Source organism: Chelmon rostratus, chromosome 14 (genome assembly GCF_017976325.1).
Source record: "Chelmon rostratus isolate fCheRos1 chromosome 14, fCheRos1.pri, whole genome shotgun sequence".
Taxonomy (NCBI): Eukaryota; Metazoa; Chordata; class Actinopteri; order Chaetodontiformes; family Chaetodontidae; genus Chelmon; species Chelmon rostratus.
In genome coordinates this window covers 17,787,734-17,805,885 of record NC_055671.1, presented here as the reverse complement: position 1 = coordinate 17,805,885, position 18,152 = coordinate 17,787,734, and the positions used below count along the sequence as shown (strand labels likewise).

Genomic DNA, 18,152 nt, shown 5'->3' with positions numbered 1-18,152 from the left:
TTTATAGGCGACCTTAGGCAGCCTTTAAAGTGTTATGGAAATGATCATTATACAGGCAGAATAATGGACACCAATGTCTCTCTGGTGTTCTATACTGACCTTATTGTGCTTTATTCCTTTTTTTAAATGTCCTGAGGCGTCAATATAATATTCTTACATCGTAAAATACACTGTGTACTGTAGCGTATAGGCCTTTTTTTATTTAAACAGCCTGTGAGCACAGACACACAGTGAATGTTGCCAAAATGTACTTGTCATCTCATAAAGGTCTGGATCATATCATAAACACACACTTAGCTAAAGTAATGTCGTAATCCTGAAATCTAAGATAACTTCCGTACATAATGATATATTTTCAAAGACGTGTGTGGCCTACATTTCTGGAAAAGCTGAAAAAAAATACGTCTGTAGAAGACGTATTTTTTTCTGTCTGTAGACACAGAGTCTTCTTCTCCTTCTGAATGACTTCTCCTCACTTACCGAAACAACTGCTCTTTCTGTTTGGGGTCCAGTTGAGCAAAGCACATCACAGGCTTGCATTAGAGGATCGTGATTGTGCAGCCCACAGCTATATAAGTGAATAAGTTCATGACTTTAAAGCTAGAATATGTGTTTGCTGCATTGGAGGCTGCTGTCTTTTTGCCAGAGTTCTGTAGTACAAGCTTTTCTTTATACATCAACTTCTGCGCCCATTAGATACTAACTGCAAAACAGATCCGTCCATTATGAGGACTGCACGGTTACTTGTGTCCCCTGTTAATTGAGCAGGCCAAGGTCGAGAGGAGAGTGGCTGAGTGGTGGGACTGTGGGACCAGAGATACGCTTACGGCGCACACTGCACATTTTCCTCCTCTTTATGCCTCTCCGTCATGTCAAGACACCCCCGCTGTGGGCCATCCATCTTCGTACGGAGGGAGGAGAAGTACCCCCAACTCTTAACACACGCCGAGGTGATGAGCGTCCCTCAAAAGTAGAACGATGCCCTATTGGGTGTTTGGCAGCACCAGGAAGTGCGCTGCTCTTTCAGATGAGATGAGTGATGACAGTGTCATATCACACCTGGGCAGAGTCGGAGTAAAGCTACTTGACATGCGAGAGGCCTCAGCATGTGCCAGTGTTGTCCCAGTTTTGGAAGTGAGGGTATTTCTGTGCCTGTAAAGAGAGTCAGTCATATATAAGTCCTGGTTATAGTAGATTCAGATTTACATTAATGAATGAAAACTGTTTGCAGCACTTCAACATGATGCTTAAAGACTGGATTTTAAGACCTTGAGGTTAAATCTGGGAAATTAGCCCCATCTAGTGGATGAAAAAAGACATAACATGATATGACTGAAGCCAGTGTTGGTACAGCAAGGCTCTTATGGAATTATCATTCTCAGTAAAGGTCATGATCAGCATTACAAGTCAATAATCAGCAGTTATCCCAACACAAGCATGCTTCATTATAGCAAACGCACAATATATCAGGGTGCAGGCAATTAAAGCTTTTCTATTGGAGTTGTGTACATTTCAACAGGCATGTTTCATACTTGAAGCTTATTTTACTGCAAGGGAGTATATTTAGTTTTTCTATTAAGATTCTTTTTTTTTTTTTACACACACAAGGTTACCTTCTTAAATGCTCAGATTACTCAGATGTTTTCAGCAAAATCAAGATAAACAGAACAACTGTGATGTTTAGATAGCAACATTTTAAATACTCTGGTAGTCTGCCGTGTGCTCACATCAGCACTTTGCTGGAGTTTATTGATATGTTTTGCTTTCTTCTTTCTTTATAGATAAAAAAAAAAGACACTGTAGCAGCACACCTGCACCAGTGCAATAAAAGTCCACATACCTTCTGTGGTACCTTCAGGTCAAACATTTGATTGATCTGCTCCCCTGTTGGCCTCAGGACTGTCTGCCTGTCCATTAAAAAGGATACAGCAACATGTACAGAAGAAAAAAATCTAACACAATAAAAGCATGCATCCGTTTCATTCCAAAGATGCTACTGCATATATTGAGTTGGGATCTTGAGACTGTGGCTATTGGAGTAAATTGAAGTCACTGTCATGCTTTGTAAATGTTTGTAAAGTTTGTGCATTGGTTTTAAAACAATTGTATTCAACTTGAGTATTTCCATTTTCTGCTGTACTACTCTGCAATACAAAGACACATATTGCAGCATGTATTTGATGCCTTCAGTTCCAAGTTACTTTGCATACATACATGTATTCAACAAGTAAATTCTGATGTAATGGTGCAGGTGAAGATCAGACTTATTGGATCCCAGGGGAGAAATCAGCTCCACCTTTACCAGCTGTAACACTGAAGTGATGAACACATTAATGCAACAGTTATTACAACCCTGACACTCAATTGAAAACAGCACAAAGTCAGTATATTTAATTTGTACCTCATCGACTTCATTGGTTTTTGTAAATATCTGCATATTCTGAATTTGATGCAGCAACATGTGTCTAACAAGTTGGGACAGGAGCAACAAAAGACTGGGAAAGCTGTGGAATGTTTTAGTATTAATACATTTGTAGTTTTACTTAAATAAATAATTTGATTTAGTAACTAAAAGCATGACTTTTAGTGGAGTATTTCTACACTGTGATATTACTACTTTCACAAATAAGTCATTTTCCTTATTCATGGCTTCTCAGTATTAACGTTTTTAGGCAAAAACAGCTTACTTTCCTCTCAAGCCTGTTTTCTTCTACAGACATCAGTGCTGTCTCATCTGACACAATGGGTTATCTTCTGCAGTTGCATAATTCTTTTGGAGTAAACAGAGGGGTGTGTTAAAATCTGTCCAGTTGCATACGTGGCTGCGTGTGAGACACAAACAAACAAAGGTTCTGCTCGTGCAGAAGGTGTCAGTGAGTCATGGCGATCTTTAAGCACTTGTTGCTTGTTTGGTCCTTGGTGCCGCTGGTACTGAGTTACCCTTTCTACCCACCAACATGCTACACCAAGGTGCTGATCATGGCCAGAGAGCTCACACAGTGGGCTGCAGATTTAAAGAGGGACCATGAAACTGTAAGTCACCTGCTACGTTGTCACTCCTATACATTTCTGCTCTGCATGGGTTAAATTTAACTCTAAAGTTATGTTTTGTATTTTTTCTTGCAAGGTTGTGTGTGCCATACTGTATACCATTTTGTATATTATTATATTGATGACTACATTGGAAGCCATAGTTGTTTTATTCCTTATTTTTATTATCTATTTACAGATTTAATGCATTTATTTGGATAATTCCCATCAAATAAAAACATAGCAGGCTACATGTGGACTCATTTTAGTATATGGGTATTGAAAGTGTACTAGATTGTCTGGTCAATGTTTAATTTTGAACTTCTTGTTTCATTTGGTTTTGGGTTTTTTTCCCCATCCAGAGTTTCTGCATGGCACACATGCCAGATCTCTACCTTGATGTCCATGTAAGGATGACTTTTTAAGTGTTTTGTTTTTATTATTTGAATTAATTGTGCATTTAAATATGGAAATATTTGCTGCATTCTTTTATCTTTTATTCTTAGTTGATTTAAACAGCACTAGCTTACTTTTAAATTTAGTATCTCTTGTATTGCTTGCCCGTACTATTGCACTTTTGTAATTTGTAATTTGTAATTGTAAATTTCTCCCATTTGCGGTATTTTTATTACCCTTTAAAGGACACTGAATCGCCCTGCTGTAGGAAATGTGCTGTACAAATGAAATCGCCTTGCCTTGCTTTCAAATTCCTCATGACAAAAATCAAAATATTTGAAAGGCAACCAAAGTTACAGTTAAAGATAACCTTCCGGTTTTCTGATCAGTGCTTTCAGTCGATGTTTATCCTTCACACTGTTCAACTCTTCTACGCTGATGTCTGTGGTGTTTTGACTGAAAGCCTCAGCTGTAAATCAGAAGCAGACACACAGGGGACACTAATTGCTGCTCATGCCGTCAGAATTCCTGCGTGATGTACAAAATGAGGACCTACATCTCCCTGGTGGAGGGCCTGCGACAGCGCCGCTGCGCCTACACCAGGGAAGTGAGGAAGCTGGGTGTCACTCTGAGGCAGCTCTTCATCATCATGTCAGAGAAGTGTCACGGGGTAAGACAAGACAGACGGTCGAAATGAGCACATGAACACAATCGGACTGCAATAGTACCATAAAGACGTATCGATTTGTACCATGAAGATATTAAAGGTAGAAAGTGAAGGGATTGCAGGGAGGTTACGGGCCTCATATGGATCGCCTTATTTGTACATGGGAAATACTTTTTTGTGAATTATCTTTACTTTTAATGGACCACAAAATGTGTTGTTGTTTTTTTTCTTGTGTTTTCTATGCTGCAGCTACTTCCTGTGTTTACCTGCGCTCTGGTAACCTGGTTTTGATCTTATGCAGAATATGACATTTATATGGAATATGGGAAACCAGTTTATTCATATCCCTGTTTACTCGATCCTAACAGTATCCAGGTTTCTGATCACATGTGTGCGCTTGGCTCTTGATATCTGATCATCTCAGTCACTGTGTTCAATACCACCAAATAATGTTGAGAAACCTGGATGAGATGCTTACATGCCACAGTGTCCTGGTTTCTGTTGGAGTGCTCCAGGTAGCATTTTCAGCTCTCTATAACCAGGGTTCGATCCTGGAGCCTGATCATAACCAGGATGCTCGTGCTCATCTAAACACACTCATTGAGTTGTAGTTATTATGACAATGACATTAACCTGAAACAGACTTTCTTTCAGATTATTCCAGGTTGTTTTTCAGTCCCAAATACTTGAGCTACAATGTTTATGGCCACATACAGAAGTAAAATACAGCTGTAATCCAGCACTGAGGTTGATTAAGTCTACTGTACACAGACTTTCCATAACAGAGTCTTAGATGAATGAAAGAACTATCTGCTTTATGTCCGCTGAGCCACTGCAGCCCGGCATGAAACAGAAAAGGGAAAACAGACTAGCACTGATGAGATGCGTTCAAACTGACTGCCGGTTAATGGATCACTCAGTGGGTCATTTCACAGGATTAAACAGGGTTTATGAAGCAGATTATGAAAAACGTTCAGTACTCTGTGGATGTTTGATCCCGCTCACCTGAACTGTGAAGGCAGACACGTCTGGGCCTGGTTTGCTACGACGGACCGACAGACAGACGACCTGTCTGTGCGGACCAGGCCACGATGTCTGGACAAGAGGTGACAGTTAATTCACTTTCACTGCGGTTATTTCAGTTCAGCTTCAATAGCAGGAAAAGGTTGAGCTCTAATTATAGACTGGAAGTACATTGTGCGAGTATGCACACAATTTTTTTATGGATGCAGCATGAGTGGAACCCAGATTTCTTACAGTGTATTTAATAGATGAGCTGCTTACAGCATAAACCTAGAGCTCTTGAATAAGATCTTATTCGGTTGCACATGCTTTGCCAAAACGCGTCTATCTCACCGTTGTGTTTTTTGCTCAGGACTTGGTGTTCACCATCCATGACTGTGCTGCACTGGAGCGCTAAAACACTGGATCCTGAAAGACAGCACTCGACGTGCAATTTTCAAGCATCGGCAAAGACTGACGTTGAGTTTAAATCGATGGTAACTGTGGTTTTGTTGCCAAAAAATGTGCTTTAACCACCTGTTTTCTATCCATAATGGGGTTTCCTATGGAATCTGGTTTGTGAAACGTTTAGTGGCTCCATGCTTTAGACTTTGGACTTGGCTGTCATCCCCAGCTCTCTTTCCCTGTGCCAGTAAAGTAGAAATGTAATTTATGTCAAAGATAGGCCACTGTATATGGAATCCTGAGTTTGTAATTCTGACCAGTCTTCATCACTCTGCCAATAAAATCAGTGTAATTTAAGGTCTTTGCTCTGTCCGTAGTTTGCTAGAAAACACCATCCATCCATCCATCCATCCATCTATCCATTCTGTAGTGCAATTACAAATCATTAGCGTCAGGAGATTAGTGTAAACCTCTGTGGGCTTGTGTGGACTTGCATGAGCTTGTCACTTTACTGAAGCTTCTGTAGGGATTTATAGGAAGAGATGTGATTAAATCTCTCTTTCACAATGTCTGGAGATTCTCAGTCATCCAGGTCAAGGTGATCCAAAGACGGTTGAATCTGGGGCAACTGGACGTTAGATCTTTTGGATCTCTTTCACGATGTATCAAGAATCCAAAGTGATATTAGGGAACAAGGAGGTTGTGTTTGAACAGCAAACATAACTAGACATCTATTCAGTGGTGGAAAGTACATTTACTCAAGTACCGTACTTAAGTACAATTTTGAGATTCTTGTACTTCAGTATTTCCAATTTCTGCTACTTTATACTTATACAAATATTTCACTTTTTTACTCTGATACATTTATTTGACAACATAAGCCACTAGTTACTTTTCAGTTTTAGATTTAGTTTAATAATATAAAATATAATCAACAAATAAATGATGATGTAGTAAAAGGGATGAAGATAAAATGCTGAGGGGAAATTAATAAGCTACTCTGCAGATAAACTACATAAAGTAGTTAAACCACCTTCACACGCTTCAACATTAAGGTGATGAAAATATTAATGCATCAGTAATTAGAATCCAGTAATGTAAATTACTGTGAAATATGCCATGACTACTTTTACTTTTGGCACTTTAAGTAAATTTTAAAGCCTGAAATGGATAAATATATCCTGAAAATATCCTGGAACATTAGAGCTGCTGTTGAAACACAATATGCCAAATTATGTTTTCCAGCCCATTTAAACAGCTCAATGCACTGCAAAGCATGACATCACCCCACTGCCACCTAGCTTCCTGTCCATAATCGGCAGTTCAGATGTTAATTGTTCAGCTAAACTTTCCTTAAAATTGAGAGAGAAAATGACTCAATGAGGAAGCGAATGAAGGTCAGTGAGCTTCATTGCGAGATGAGGTAAGACGTTACCTGATGTTCATTGACAAATATCTCAGAGCCACCAGTGATTACATCCTCCATCAATGCCAGTGCTGTGTTAAAATGTAGATCAGCGTTAATGGGACTTGAGTTTCATTTTTGATGACAACAATCATTTGTACAGAGACCAGTGAATCAGCCACTCTTCATCTTACTCCTCTAACACCAACCTGGTTTCTATCAAAGAATCCACCTGCGGTTAAAAAGTCTGGTTCTGGTGTGATAACCCTGAAGTGTTTAAGGCAGGCATGTCCAAACTGTTCCATAAAGGGCCGTGTGGCTGCAGCTTTTTGTTCCAACCAATCAAGAGGTCACCTAATTATCAGCTGAAGACTGAGACCAGCTGATTAAATGAGTGGTGTGCTCCGCATTGGTTGGAGTGAGAACCTGCAGCCATACATCCATTTATGGAATAGTATAGACATACCTGGTTCAAGGTCAAACTTATTGTGGACTAGTTGTAGGCAATAATGAAAGAACATAACAGCAGCACAGAGCAAAACTTTTGAAACCTCATATACTAGAGAAAAGAGGACAAATCATACACCTCATAATCATGTGTTTCATCTAGCTCTCTGTGCTTGTTGATCTTTTAAACAGGGGGAATTGCATGTAGTATAGAAGCATCAGCCCCACAAACACAGTTCACACAGTTTGTGATCGCACAGGGCTAAATATTTTCATAATTGCTTCAGCTGCTATTTTATTGAATGAATTCAGTGTTTATTCTGTAAAATAGTGGAAAAATGCCAAAAACTGTCTTCAAATAGCTTGTTTTGTCATCAATTTAAAATTATGTAAAATATAAAAGCAGCAAATCTGGGAAGCTGATTGAAGAAGAACATGCTTGGCATTTATGCCTGATAGTTCAGTCGTCAAAATAAATGTCAACTGATTCTTTGCTGATCGATAATCATCTCAGCCCCACTGATAATTCATCATCTGCAGCTGTTTTCACGCGCTCAGCAGCCTCACTGAGCTGAAGGTGCCAGGAGAGGGCGCTCCAGCACCGCGGGTGCAGGTGAAGCGCGAGGCAGCGTGCAGTTTAAATGAACAGAAACAGAACAGAAACCACAGCAGGAGCAGCGCACGCACACTGTGATTGTGATCGACGCATTTAGGATTTTCAGGAAACTAAGCTGTCAAGAACTCTCACCAGAAGGCTGGGAATAAAAACCAAGCCTGTAACCAATGTTTTAGATATAGTGGTGATACAGCAGAGTGGAAATGAGTGTCACAGTGGAAGTTTAGTGGCGTTGCTGATGGCACAGCTGTCGGAGGACCCGCCCAGCACCAACCCGGACGTGAAGTCCTTCTTACCTCACGAGCGCCGCACTGACGACGGCGCGTCCTGTCAAAGAAACTACATTTCCATGACGGCAGCGGGAGGGTTGTTGAGTAACAAGGTGGGGCGCTTTCGCACAGTGTGAAGCAACAAGTTGCCCTGGCAGGCAGGCAGGCAGGCCGGCGGCACTCCATCGTGTTTCCGGCGGCAGGTGGTCACCGCGCGTCCAGAACTCACCGCAGCTTGTGAATGGGATTAGGACCGCGGAGCCTTCAGAGCTGACATGGACGGAGTAGAATAACTTCTTTGAATTAGAGCGAACATCTTTTTCTTTTCTCTAAGAAGCAGAAAGAGGATTGGTAAATTTGTAGATACGTTTTTTTTTCTCCCCACCGGGTTGCGCGTCTCTGCGTGCGTAATGCTCTCCGCGTAGAGCCTTCCTATACCTGTTCGTTTTTCTTTTCTTGAATGTTCTCGTGTTGTAAATAATGGCACTCGCCAGATTCAGCAAAATACTTCGTCTGCCCACTATTGAAATCAAGAAGAAGGTCAAGCAGTACGAGCACGTCCACCGGGACATCAATCCGAACGACATATGGGAAATACTTGGCGAGCTGGGCGATGGCGCGTTTGGAAAAGTCTACAAGGTAAGATTTTAAAGTAACGAGGCACCTGCGAAGCGGCCACAAGAGTGTAGTGAACAACTCATTTATTCTTCTTAAACCTCTCAAACTTTACTGTTAAGTTGCGCACCTGTTGCCAACTTCAGTAACACTTTAAAGATTTCAGTGCTGCTCCGTCTTCTTTTCCTATGTTCAGTCACTCTTATATTCTCCCATAAAGATGATCAGTTTGTCTGTGCCACACCATGATGAAATATTGCCAAATATGAGATACAACTTTTTAAGTTGTAGTGTCTTTATTGTGATGGACACACCTTATATATCCCTCTGTCTTAGAATATAGCCTACAATAGAGGTGTGTACCACTCCCGATCACCTGTGGACGCTTCACCATCCCATACTTGTTGGGATTGTGACTAATATCTCAGCTATGTGGCTGGTCCAGAGTTCCCCTGTAAAACTAACTAAGGTAGTCACCTACTGTCGCTTTGGGTAGCACGGAAACGTTTTGCAACACAACCAGAGGGTGAAAGTTTGGAAAAGCCATTCATCGTCCTCTTTGTCCTCCTGCTGAGATACTCTTCATCCTCAGGAGTGAGAGTTTGACCATTTTAAATCATTGTTTTACTGAAGTACATGAAGAGACGTCCCGATTCTCATTTTCTGCAGTACAGAAGGTGTGGAGGAACCCTCAATCACCCGCCCAGCTCCTCCAATCCACGGTGCAGCGACAATGAAAGCGCTCTTCATTAGTTCTGTCCTTTCCCCTCAAACCTCAGCAGCACTTTTGGCTCAGAGGAGTTATTTAATCTGGATCTGTTAGCTGTTCAGTCCCCTCTGTGAAGCATGGCACAGGCGCTCTGTGTCTGCACTGCCCGGCAGAGCACAGTGAAAGTCTTTGACACATCGGGGGCCTCAGTGGAAGAAGTGATGCCTTACCAGAGGGCTGCCCTGAACAGAAAATGTAGTCTTTTTAGAGGACTCCACCTTGTTTAGGTATTTTGTTTTTGCTGCACAGGGCTGTATGCATGCAGCGGGCCGATGGAGCAAGAGCGCAGGCATGGGAAAATGAATTTTTGAAAGTTCATCATTCCAGTCTTATGTAGCCACAGGTCTGAATCGTACATTGCATACATTGTCTTCCTGTAATGTATCTATTGAGCAGAGCGAGCATGTGAGACGTCCGGTGGACGACACAGGGAGAATAACACGAGAGCACATGTGAAGCAGCATAAACAAACAGTGCTTTCATTTGGCTTCGCCTGACTGAACACAAGGTGCGTTACAGTTGAGGACGCCTCTTAGAAGTTAGTTATGGTAAATACAGGAATTGTTTGTACAGCGTGGGTGCAGAAACTCAAAGTTCAGTTCAAACTGAAGCCGAGCTGAAAGGCTCAGATGATTCCTGGCTTATCCGTGCGTTGAGCATCGTCCCACTTGAATAATTGGCAAGCTCTCTGAAATGTTATGCCTCCCAACTATGTCTTTCATATACAAACGTCAAGCCTCTTCGTCGGCTTCTGTTTACTCTCCTTGCGGGGGCCGGAGGAGGACTGCTCCACACCTGCATCTGTCAGGCAGAGAGGGAGCAGACGCCCGCCAAGAGAGGAAATCGTGGGACACCATCAGGGGACAGCTTCCACTCGCAGCTCCCGAACCTCTGAATAATCAGCTCGTTCGTGGGAGGGAAAGGCCTCAAGTGGTGAATCGCACATGTTTTCCGTTGTTAAAGTGTTTGATAGAGCAGGCGGGAGGGGGAGGAGACTCCATACCTCTGTCACAAGTTCAATCAGCTGTTTGTCAGACTGTTGGAGGGCAGGAGTCAAATATAAGACGCTGGTTTTGAACATGTGACGGGCAGAAGAGGTGCAGTACTGATCGTCCCTTCATTAAAAGATGAATTCCTGTCATTTGTGCGTGGCAGGCACCCCTGCTCAGGCACCTCCTTTTGTTTCCAACATCTGTCTTTGAGATCGAGCACAGACCTCTTCGATTGCACAGCGGTGGTTGAGAGTACACAGCGCTCCTGTCAAACTGACTCTCCAAAGGTTAATGTCACCATTGGGAGAATAACAACTCACTTTGTTCCTTAAGGGGAGTGTTGAGGACAGATCAAGTGTGTGTGTGTGTGTGTGTCGCAGGAACACTTTGAAAGGAGGAGCTCATAAAATGCAATACAGTTCCTCAGGCATTAAATACATTAAGCTCTATTTCTTACCTGTAGGTGCAACTCTACTTTTCTGTTGGTGTTGATTGTCTGCTGCAGATGAAGGGGCCAAATCAGTTTTACGGAGTTTGTTTTTCTAACCGTTCTCTGATCTTTGCCCTTTTTTTCTTGGTAAAATGTTGCATAGTTCTCTTCCTTAAGTTATTCACATGAAGGTGAAATTGCTGTTTGGTTCGTTTTTTTAAGGGTCACATGACAGGACTTCAAACATGTCATTTTGCATGATAGTTTAAAATGATTTTTTAAATTTTTTAATTAAATTGTTTTTTTTGTGCTTAATTCACTAAGAATTCAGATGAAAAGGTCAAGGTCAAAACTCCACCCACAGATGTTTTTAACCAGGCACCTAGGAGAGTATTCATTCGCAGGTTTATGCTGCAAGAGCCACACTGAAGGAAACACATGTGCACAAACAAGCTGTTGTTGACATTCTCGAGTTTTCCGTGTCACGGCGTTACAGTATCACTGTCTGCCATCAGTGTGACAGTGTCATGCAGCAGCTATACAGCAGGACATTAAGACAGCGTTTTTAACAATGCACTGATTGCAGTTTTTGCCACATGCTGGCAGTCTGTGGTTGGCTCAGCCCAGGACTTGCAGCACATGTGAGAAATTCAAAGCTTTTCTACCTTGACCCAGTTTCAGGAGCAGATGTAGCACTCTTCTCATGGATCAGGAAATGGTCAACTTTTTAACTTTACTAGGGCCTAATGGAGTTTGGCATCAAGTGAACATGTAAGAAACTGACTGCATAATCAGCGTTTTGTTTTTGAGTGCAGTTGGTGCTACTTTTAGGTTGAAATTGCTGTTTGATCTAATTGTCCATGTTCGATGCCCTTTTGGTGCATGTTGTAAGTTCTTGGCATGCTGCCCGAAATGTTGCACCATTTTATACAGAACCCAAATAACAAAGTACCACAATATGATATTTCTGTCTTCCTGTCAGAAATTGATTCTCACCATAGCCTATTAACTCTCTCTCTTGCTTATATGACACATCCTGTCCACCCACTGTGTCACAGGTTGTTTTCTTTGTTTCATGCACATCTTCCTATGCATGCTTGCAATTGCTGGAAAGAGCGTGTGCATGTGTGTGAAGGTGTGCTGCTGCAACTGAAGCATGAAACAGGAGTCGTATGGCTCCCCTCACTAATTAAGGGGCCACGTGCCGCTGAGCGCACTGCCCTGCTGCCGCTGATGAAATGTTTCCATGGGCACGCACAGGCTGCGAGGTTACGCGCTGTCACGTTCTCACTGCGGGATGAAAGCCGCAGTGAGAACCTGTTGGTCTGTAATGTGACAGACGGTGTGCTAAACCTGGACTTAAACTGTGGAGTTAGCCATGTGCTTTGTAAGTAGTGCACTGCTCTAAATAGAGATGTATTTAAATCTCAAAAATGGGAAAATACTTAAATGAGTGCAATGAGTCAAAGAGCGTGAACTGCGAGCGGCATGTTGTTGTGAAAAGATAACAATAAAGGTGTGTGTTGCAAGTGAAACTACACTTTAGATACAGAGTTTTAAAAGGAACGGACAGCAGGTTAGAGAGCCAAGACACCATGCAGCAGTGGGTTCAAGGCCAAGTCTATTTCTCTTTTAACAGCACCAGTTTTTGTTGCCTTTCCATCAAGACTGTTGGATATAAGGTTGGACCTAATGGCTCTGATTGTCCTTCAGCCAAGGCCAGAACAGAATTGTCCCCGGGGCTATTTTGGAAATCCGTAATCCATTTTAAAACCGGTATTTGTTTAAACAGGAAGTATTTGTTTTTTGAAAATTCATTTATGCACACTAGGTTTGAATAATGTGTAATTCCAGAACAGGTCTGGGTTGTTGGGCCTCTGAAGATACTTGCTACCAGGCCAGATGTTGTAGGACAACCGTATCGCTTTATGGCACAAAATAGGACATCCGTCGTGCTGGTCGGACTTGCGACGACAGATGGTGGAACGCAAGTGAAAGGCTTATGGAAAAATCACTTCAAACATGATTATCCTCTTCAGTTAAGTGAAAGAGAAACACACTGGGTGTCTTCAGTGAGTGGGAGGGGGCAAAGGTTGCCACATCCTCTTTGCAGAGGAAAGCCACAAGGGTTGTGTGAAATGCTATTGTCTTAATTTAGAGTGTGGCAGTGCCACGAAGACGCGTGTTGAAGTGCCTTTGCTGAGACGCTAGCGAGTAACCCTGGGTCTAATCTCAGGGAGCAGCTGGGCCCACGGTGACTGATAAGAGCCCTGCTGGGTGGGTGTAGGCGCAGCATTCTTGATGACACTGTTACTAGCACTAACAGGAAAACCTCTTCACTGTTCCTACATCCTTATACTGCTGGTAGTTATGGACCAGTGACAAACTGGAGGTTGAGGACTTTCATGAGAATTTCTGTGCCTGATTTTAAGTCCATTCTCAGAAATCTGCTGATTGCTTGTATTTTGTCCTGTAAGCTGCAGCCAGGAAGTGGAGCTCATCTCTCAAGATTCATGCTTTTAAGATATTGTTCAAGGCCTTGCATGAGTACGAATGATGGATGAGAGCAGTGTAAGAGTGTGTTATTTTCTGTCAGGCTTTCTGTGGCTCAACGTCATTTCCTGCCTCACTGACCTGCTTTGTGCTGGTGACTTTGATTTCTTCAAGGTTTTGAATGTGGGAAATTTTGCAATGTTGATCAAAACTTTCACATCCTGAATAGAGTCATTGCTCCATCATGGGGTGTTTTAGTTTGAACACACCCAGTTAGATTCTGTGAGTGCATGAGTTCATGCGTTCATGCAGTCAGCAGGTTCTGTCAGATAGGAAGAATCTCACTGAGTTGATACTTAACTGAAGTGCCATTCCTCTGTCAGAGTCTTTGCAGTTGTTAGCATTTTGAAATATTGGTATTCCTTGCAAAAGCCGCAGAGAGATACTTGCATTACTTTGTCTGTTTGAGGGTGGGGTTAGTGATGACAAAGCTTTGCAGCCTTGAAACAGAAACGCTTCTCACAACCTCCCCAGTTTGGTATTCTGGTTGCTTTTTCTCTTAAAAAAAACGGTTCGGTCAGTCACTCAGGAGAAAACCCCATGTTGCCTTAAAAATATTATCACATACATGTTTAACCACCCGCCCACATGCATGAATGCACGCTTTGCTGCCACTGATGTTGAAGTTTACATAGGAAACATAGCTAATAGGACTTTTTCACGGTACATTTTACACTGTTATGTTTGTGTTTCAGGAGTGTCTTTCTGGCATAAACGCATAGAAGTGAATGGGCCTTGCTGTAGCTGTAGAAAAACATGGTCAGCTTCTTCAAATTAAGAAGTGTTGGTATTAGCGAGGGCGCAGGTTTGTTTTCAGATTAATACAAATCACATAAATGTTGTTTTCTTCATTTCGACAAATGCATCTAGCAAATATTAAATTCTGATTAAATTGTTTATCATGCTTTCCATAATAATGTTAGCATACCAAGCCACATAAACTGAATAATGACCTCTGATTTCCCTGATTGGTGTGCAACCATTTCCAATTTCAAGTGCTAAAGTCAAATGTTTTTGGTTGTTGAGTCATCAGTTCTGCTGTTTTGATAGAAGGATTATCTGTGAATAAAAGCAGTGACATATTTTCTACCTGAAAACAGGAGGGCTTTTTTCAACCCTGAGTAGTGTCTCCCTCACCAGCAGCTTGTGCTTGCCTAAGAGGCAAAATCCAGGCCAAAAAAGTGACAAAAAACAAAAAAAAAAACATGTGCACGTTAATAACTGACAGTGACTCAGATGAGCAATTTATTGATATGATAAAAATGTGTCATAGTTTAGTGTTTTTTATTATTATGAATGAATCAAACTGAAACTATAAAGTGAGAGTGTCCCTCCATCCCTAGTGGAAATGATACCCTTGGGTCCCGAGACTTGACAAAGATTTACTCTAAAAAGTCGCTTTTCTGACACAACTGGAATGGAACAAGACCCCCCCCAAAAAAATAAATAAATAAATAAATCACCATCTACATGTGGCTGTTTATCTGCCTTGCTCGTGCACCTTGTTGATCTAAATGAGAGATCATCACCTCCACAGGCGTCTGCTGTCAGAGGTGAGCTTTTATTAGCTGCCGTCATTATGGAGGAGCTGAGAACCACATTCCTGTTCACAGACACATGGGAGGGGGGGGCCGAGTTACAGGTTTATGACGGGGCAAAGGTCTAACACACACACATTCCCCTGGAGGGAGCTGTGCGTGTGTGTTTGTAAAGACTGTAACACAGAATACAAGCCGAAAATACACGTCAGCATGTGGTATGTTCATCCAACCTGGAGGTGATTGACTCCAGGGAAAGTTGTCGGTTACAGGGGGGCCATCTGGGCCACTGACGCTATGATTAATTATTCCTCATTGTTTTCAGCCTACAGTCAAAATGGTCAAGGACTCCTTAATTGTGCTGTAAAAGTAAAAAAAAAAAAGTTAATAAGTTGATGGTAAAAGTGATTTTTTTAGGTTATATTCAGTCTTGTAACTCACTGTGGGCTTCTTTTCCATTTCGAGTGCAGACCAGCGCTGTGCTTTCAAGCCATCACACCCTCAGTAATCATTAATACCTTAGTCAACACAGATACAGTATTAAACGTTATTATTCCCAGCTTGATTCATTTTGAAAAGACTGTGCATGCCTGAATATTAACTGATACACACACACAATGCTGGGAGCGTGTGCTTTTATGCATGTGTTTACTCAGCCTTCGTGTGCATACAGCGCCGCATGTTTGTACACCGCCGCACAGGGCCGCAACATCTGCGCTCGCAGCTTTGCCTTCTCTGAAGCTCGTGGCCTTCGGACACACTGTTGGTAAAAACAGATGGATAAATACACGGGACAGATGGGGAGAGGTGTACAGGCGGGGATGACTGACAAATGTGGCGAGGGAGACAAAAGCTGAAGAGTGTGACAGACAGTGAATCACGAGGGAGGAGGGTGGAGAGGTGTGCTGTGCGTATGCTACAGTAAGAGGATTAAAAACAGGAAAAACAAGATGCAGGATGTGAGGAAAAGTTAGATGATACTGCAGGAGATGGATGAACAAAACTGGTGGATGGTTGAGAGAAAAGTATCATAAAAATGGGAAACAGATTCGGGCTGCAGCTAATCTTTTTTTTTAATAAATTACTTGTTTGATCTATAAAATGTCAAGAAATGTTGTTTCTTTTGTTTCTTTCAGTTGTGTGAATTTGTGTTCTCAAGGGATTTGGTAGGTGTGGAGCAGCAGTGGAACTACTCTATGAAAATATTTTAGCATTGAGGTGCAAGTTGGTGTGTCTACTGGTCTGTGCCGCAGCTTGCATGTGGATATTAAAGGTTTGGCAATTTATTCATTTGTCTGTGCTTTGCTGCCTGGCTGGGTCCTCTTCATAACCCATTTGCACTTAGCCTACATGACAGCAGAGTCACTGATGAACAGGAAAACGGCCGGGCGGAGGTCTAATGAGACGAGCTGCGAGATTTAGCAGAAACAAGCCCCTCTGATCTCCATGGAAACCAGTCCCAAACATAGCCCGAGACTGTTGTTCCTCCCTGGAGGAGAGTTTGAGGCTGCGAGGAGTCAGTGGGTTAGAAGCAGTCGGTGTGGCTGCAGCAGCTACTGAATGTAGTCAACTATTCTTCAGTCCTGTGGTAGTGAACTGTTATTATGTAATAATTCAGAGTTTTCTCTCTGGCGTCTGGCATCTCTGTGCTTTTTTTGCTTTTGTTTTCTTGTCACTTTATTTTGACATTGTAAACAGAGTGAGAATGATGGAGGTGGCTCCTGGGCCAACTGGTAACGACTCGGGTCGTCTCCCTTAAAGCTTGAATTGTTCTTCTCTGTGCTGCATGTGGGCAAATGTGACGTCCCGCCGAGGCCTTTCTTTTATAGTTGTGCTATATGTACATTTCCTTTGTTTACTCCAGACTGGAGTTGAATCAACCAGTCATCTCACTTGACTTGCAGCTCCGCACAACATGCTGTTGACAGTCTGAAGGTGTGTGCGCATCTGATCCTCTGTGACCTGTTACCAATAACACCCCTCTGTGTGTCGGTTTGCAGGCATGTTTTCTGAAAAACAGAATTCCAGCTTTATGCAGTTGGTTTGTGTGACAGTAACGGTTGTCAAAATTTCCTTCAAAGTACAACGTGCTAGAACGTTAAAAGCACAGAAAACACATGATGCCTCCCACATGGTGTTAAGATTTAATGTGTTTTTTTTTTTTTTTTAATTTATAACTGCTCAAAGTCAGACAAGAATGCATATATATTCATTTTTAACGATGCATTTGTGTGTCCAGTGTTCTTTCAGGCCGTTGGTTGTGCAGGCATTGCTACATGGACGGTATGTGGTATGTCAGGATGTGAAGTAAGCAGCAAACTCTAAACAAACATCAATGTTTGTGAAGTGGTTTCTAGCAAAGGAATTAACCTTAAATGTCACCAGTCTGACACAACCGACTGTAAATCCAGTAAAGATGCCAGTCAGCTAGACAGGAATTTGTGTTTGATGGGAGAGGCTGCCGCTGGTCTTTTGAAGGTTGCAGAGATTAAAGAGCGTTAAGAAGGATGATGCCTCCTCCTGCAATTATTTCCTCATTTCAAGCATGTACGCACGCCTGTGCATGGATATCACGCTAGCTTCTGGGAAGTCAGGGGGTCCCATGCGAGACGCGGGCGTTGCAGTGTAATTTCCTCTGTGCAGCATGTGCAGACCCATGTTTGGGTACTGTGCTTGAGGACCCTCATTGACGCAATGCACGCCCTGCGCCACACAAAAAGGCACCACATAAATGCACGAGGCTCACGTCTGTCAGTTCAGTCCACCTTCTTTGTCCGCTCCCCCAACCAACTGAAGGCCAGAGGCGCATTCCTCAGCCTTGTTCCCACTGAGATGCAAAGGTGTGTGTATGTGTGTGTGAGTATGAGAAGCTGGGTCAAGCGGTTGGCCGTTGAGGAGTTAAGACTGGGCGACAGCAGAAACACATCTATGAGCTTCAGATATGCACCACCTTATTAGGTCTTCATATTTGTGCACAGGAACTGTTGTGGTTGTTGAATGATTTGTGTGCATCTTTCT

The 18,152-nt window shown here is 42.4% G+C and overlaps 2 protein-coding genes across 2 annotated transcripts in view; both read left to right on the top strand.

Annotated features, from left to right (window-relative positions):
- Positions 1-2,880: 2,880 nt before the first annotated feature.
- On the top strand, positions 2,881-5,513 carry zmp:0000001268 (CYTL1 domain-containing protein). Its single transcript, XM_041953070.1, has 4 exons — positions 2,881-3,033; positions 3,393-3,437; positions 3,950-4,096; positions 5,469-5,513. Exons 1-4 carry the CDS (start codon positions 2,881-2,883, stop codon positions 5,511-5,513), a joined length of 390 nt encoding a protein of 129 aa, XP_041809004.1.
- Positions 5,514-8,353: 2,840 nt separating this feature from the next.
- stk10 (serine/threonine kinase 10) overlaps positions 8,354-18,152 on the top strand; it is a 44,395-nt gene continuing 34,596 nt past the window's right edge. Inside the window, exon 1 of the mRNA XM_041952318.1 lies at positions 8,354-8,876. Coding sequence (XP_041808252.1) covers positions 8,718-8,876 — 159 coding nt within the window. The 5' untranslated portion in view covers positions 8,354-8,717. The remainder of the gene's footprint in view (positions 8,877-18,152) is intronic.

Bases quoted from the DNA above. Each gene is read 5' to 3' on its own strand.
- zmp:0000001268 (XM_041953070.1), top strand. From the start codon at position 2,881: ATGGCGATCTTTAAGCACTTGTTGCTTGTTTGGTCCTTGGTGCCGCTG. The intron at 3,034-3,392 runs GTAAGTCACCTG...TTCCCCATCCAG, and splicing joins TAAAGAGGGACCATGAAACT to AGTTTCTGCATGGCACACAT. The intron at 3,438-3,949 runs GTAAGGATGACT...TCATGCCGTCAG, and splicing joins ATCTCTACCTTGATGTCCAT to AATTCCTGCGTGATGTACAA.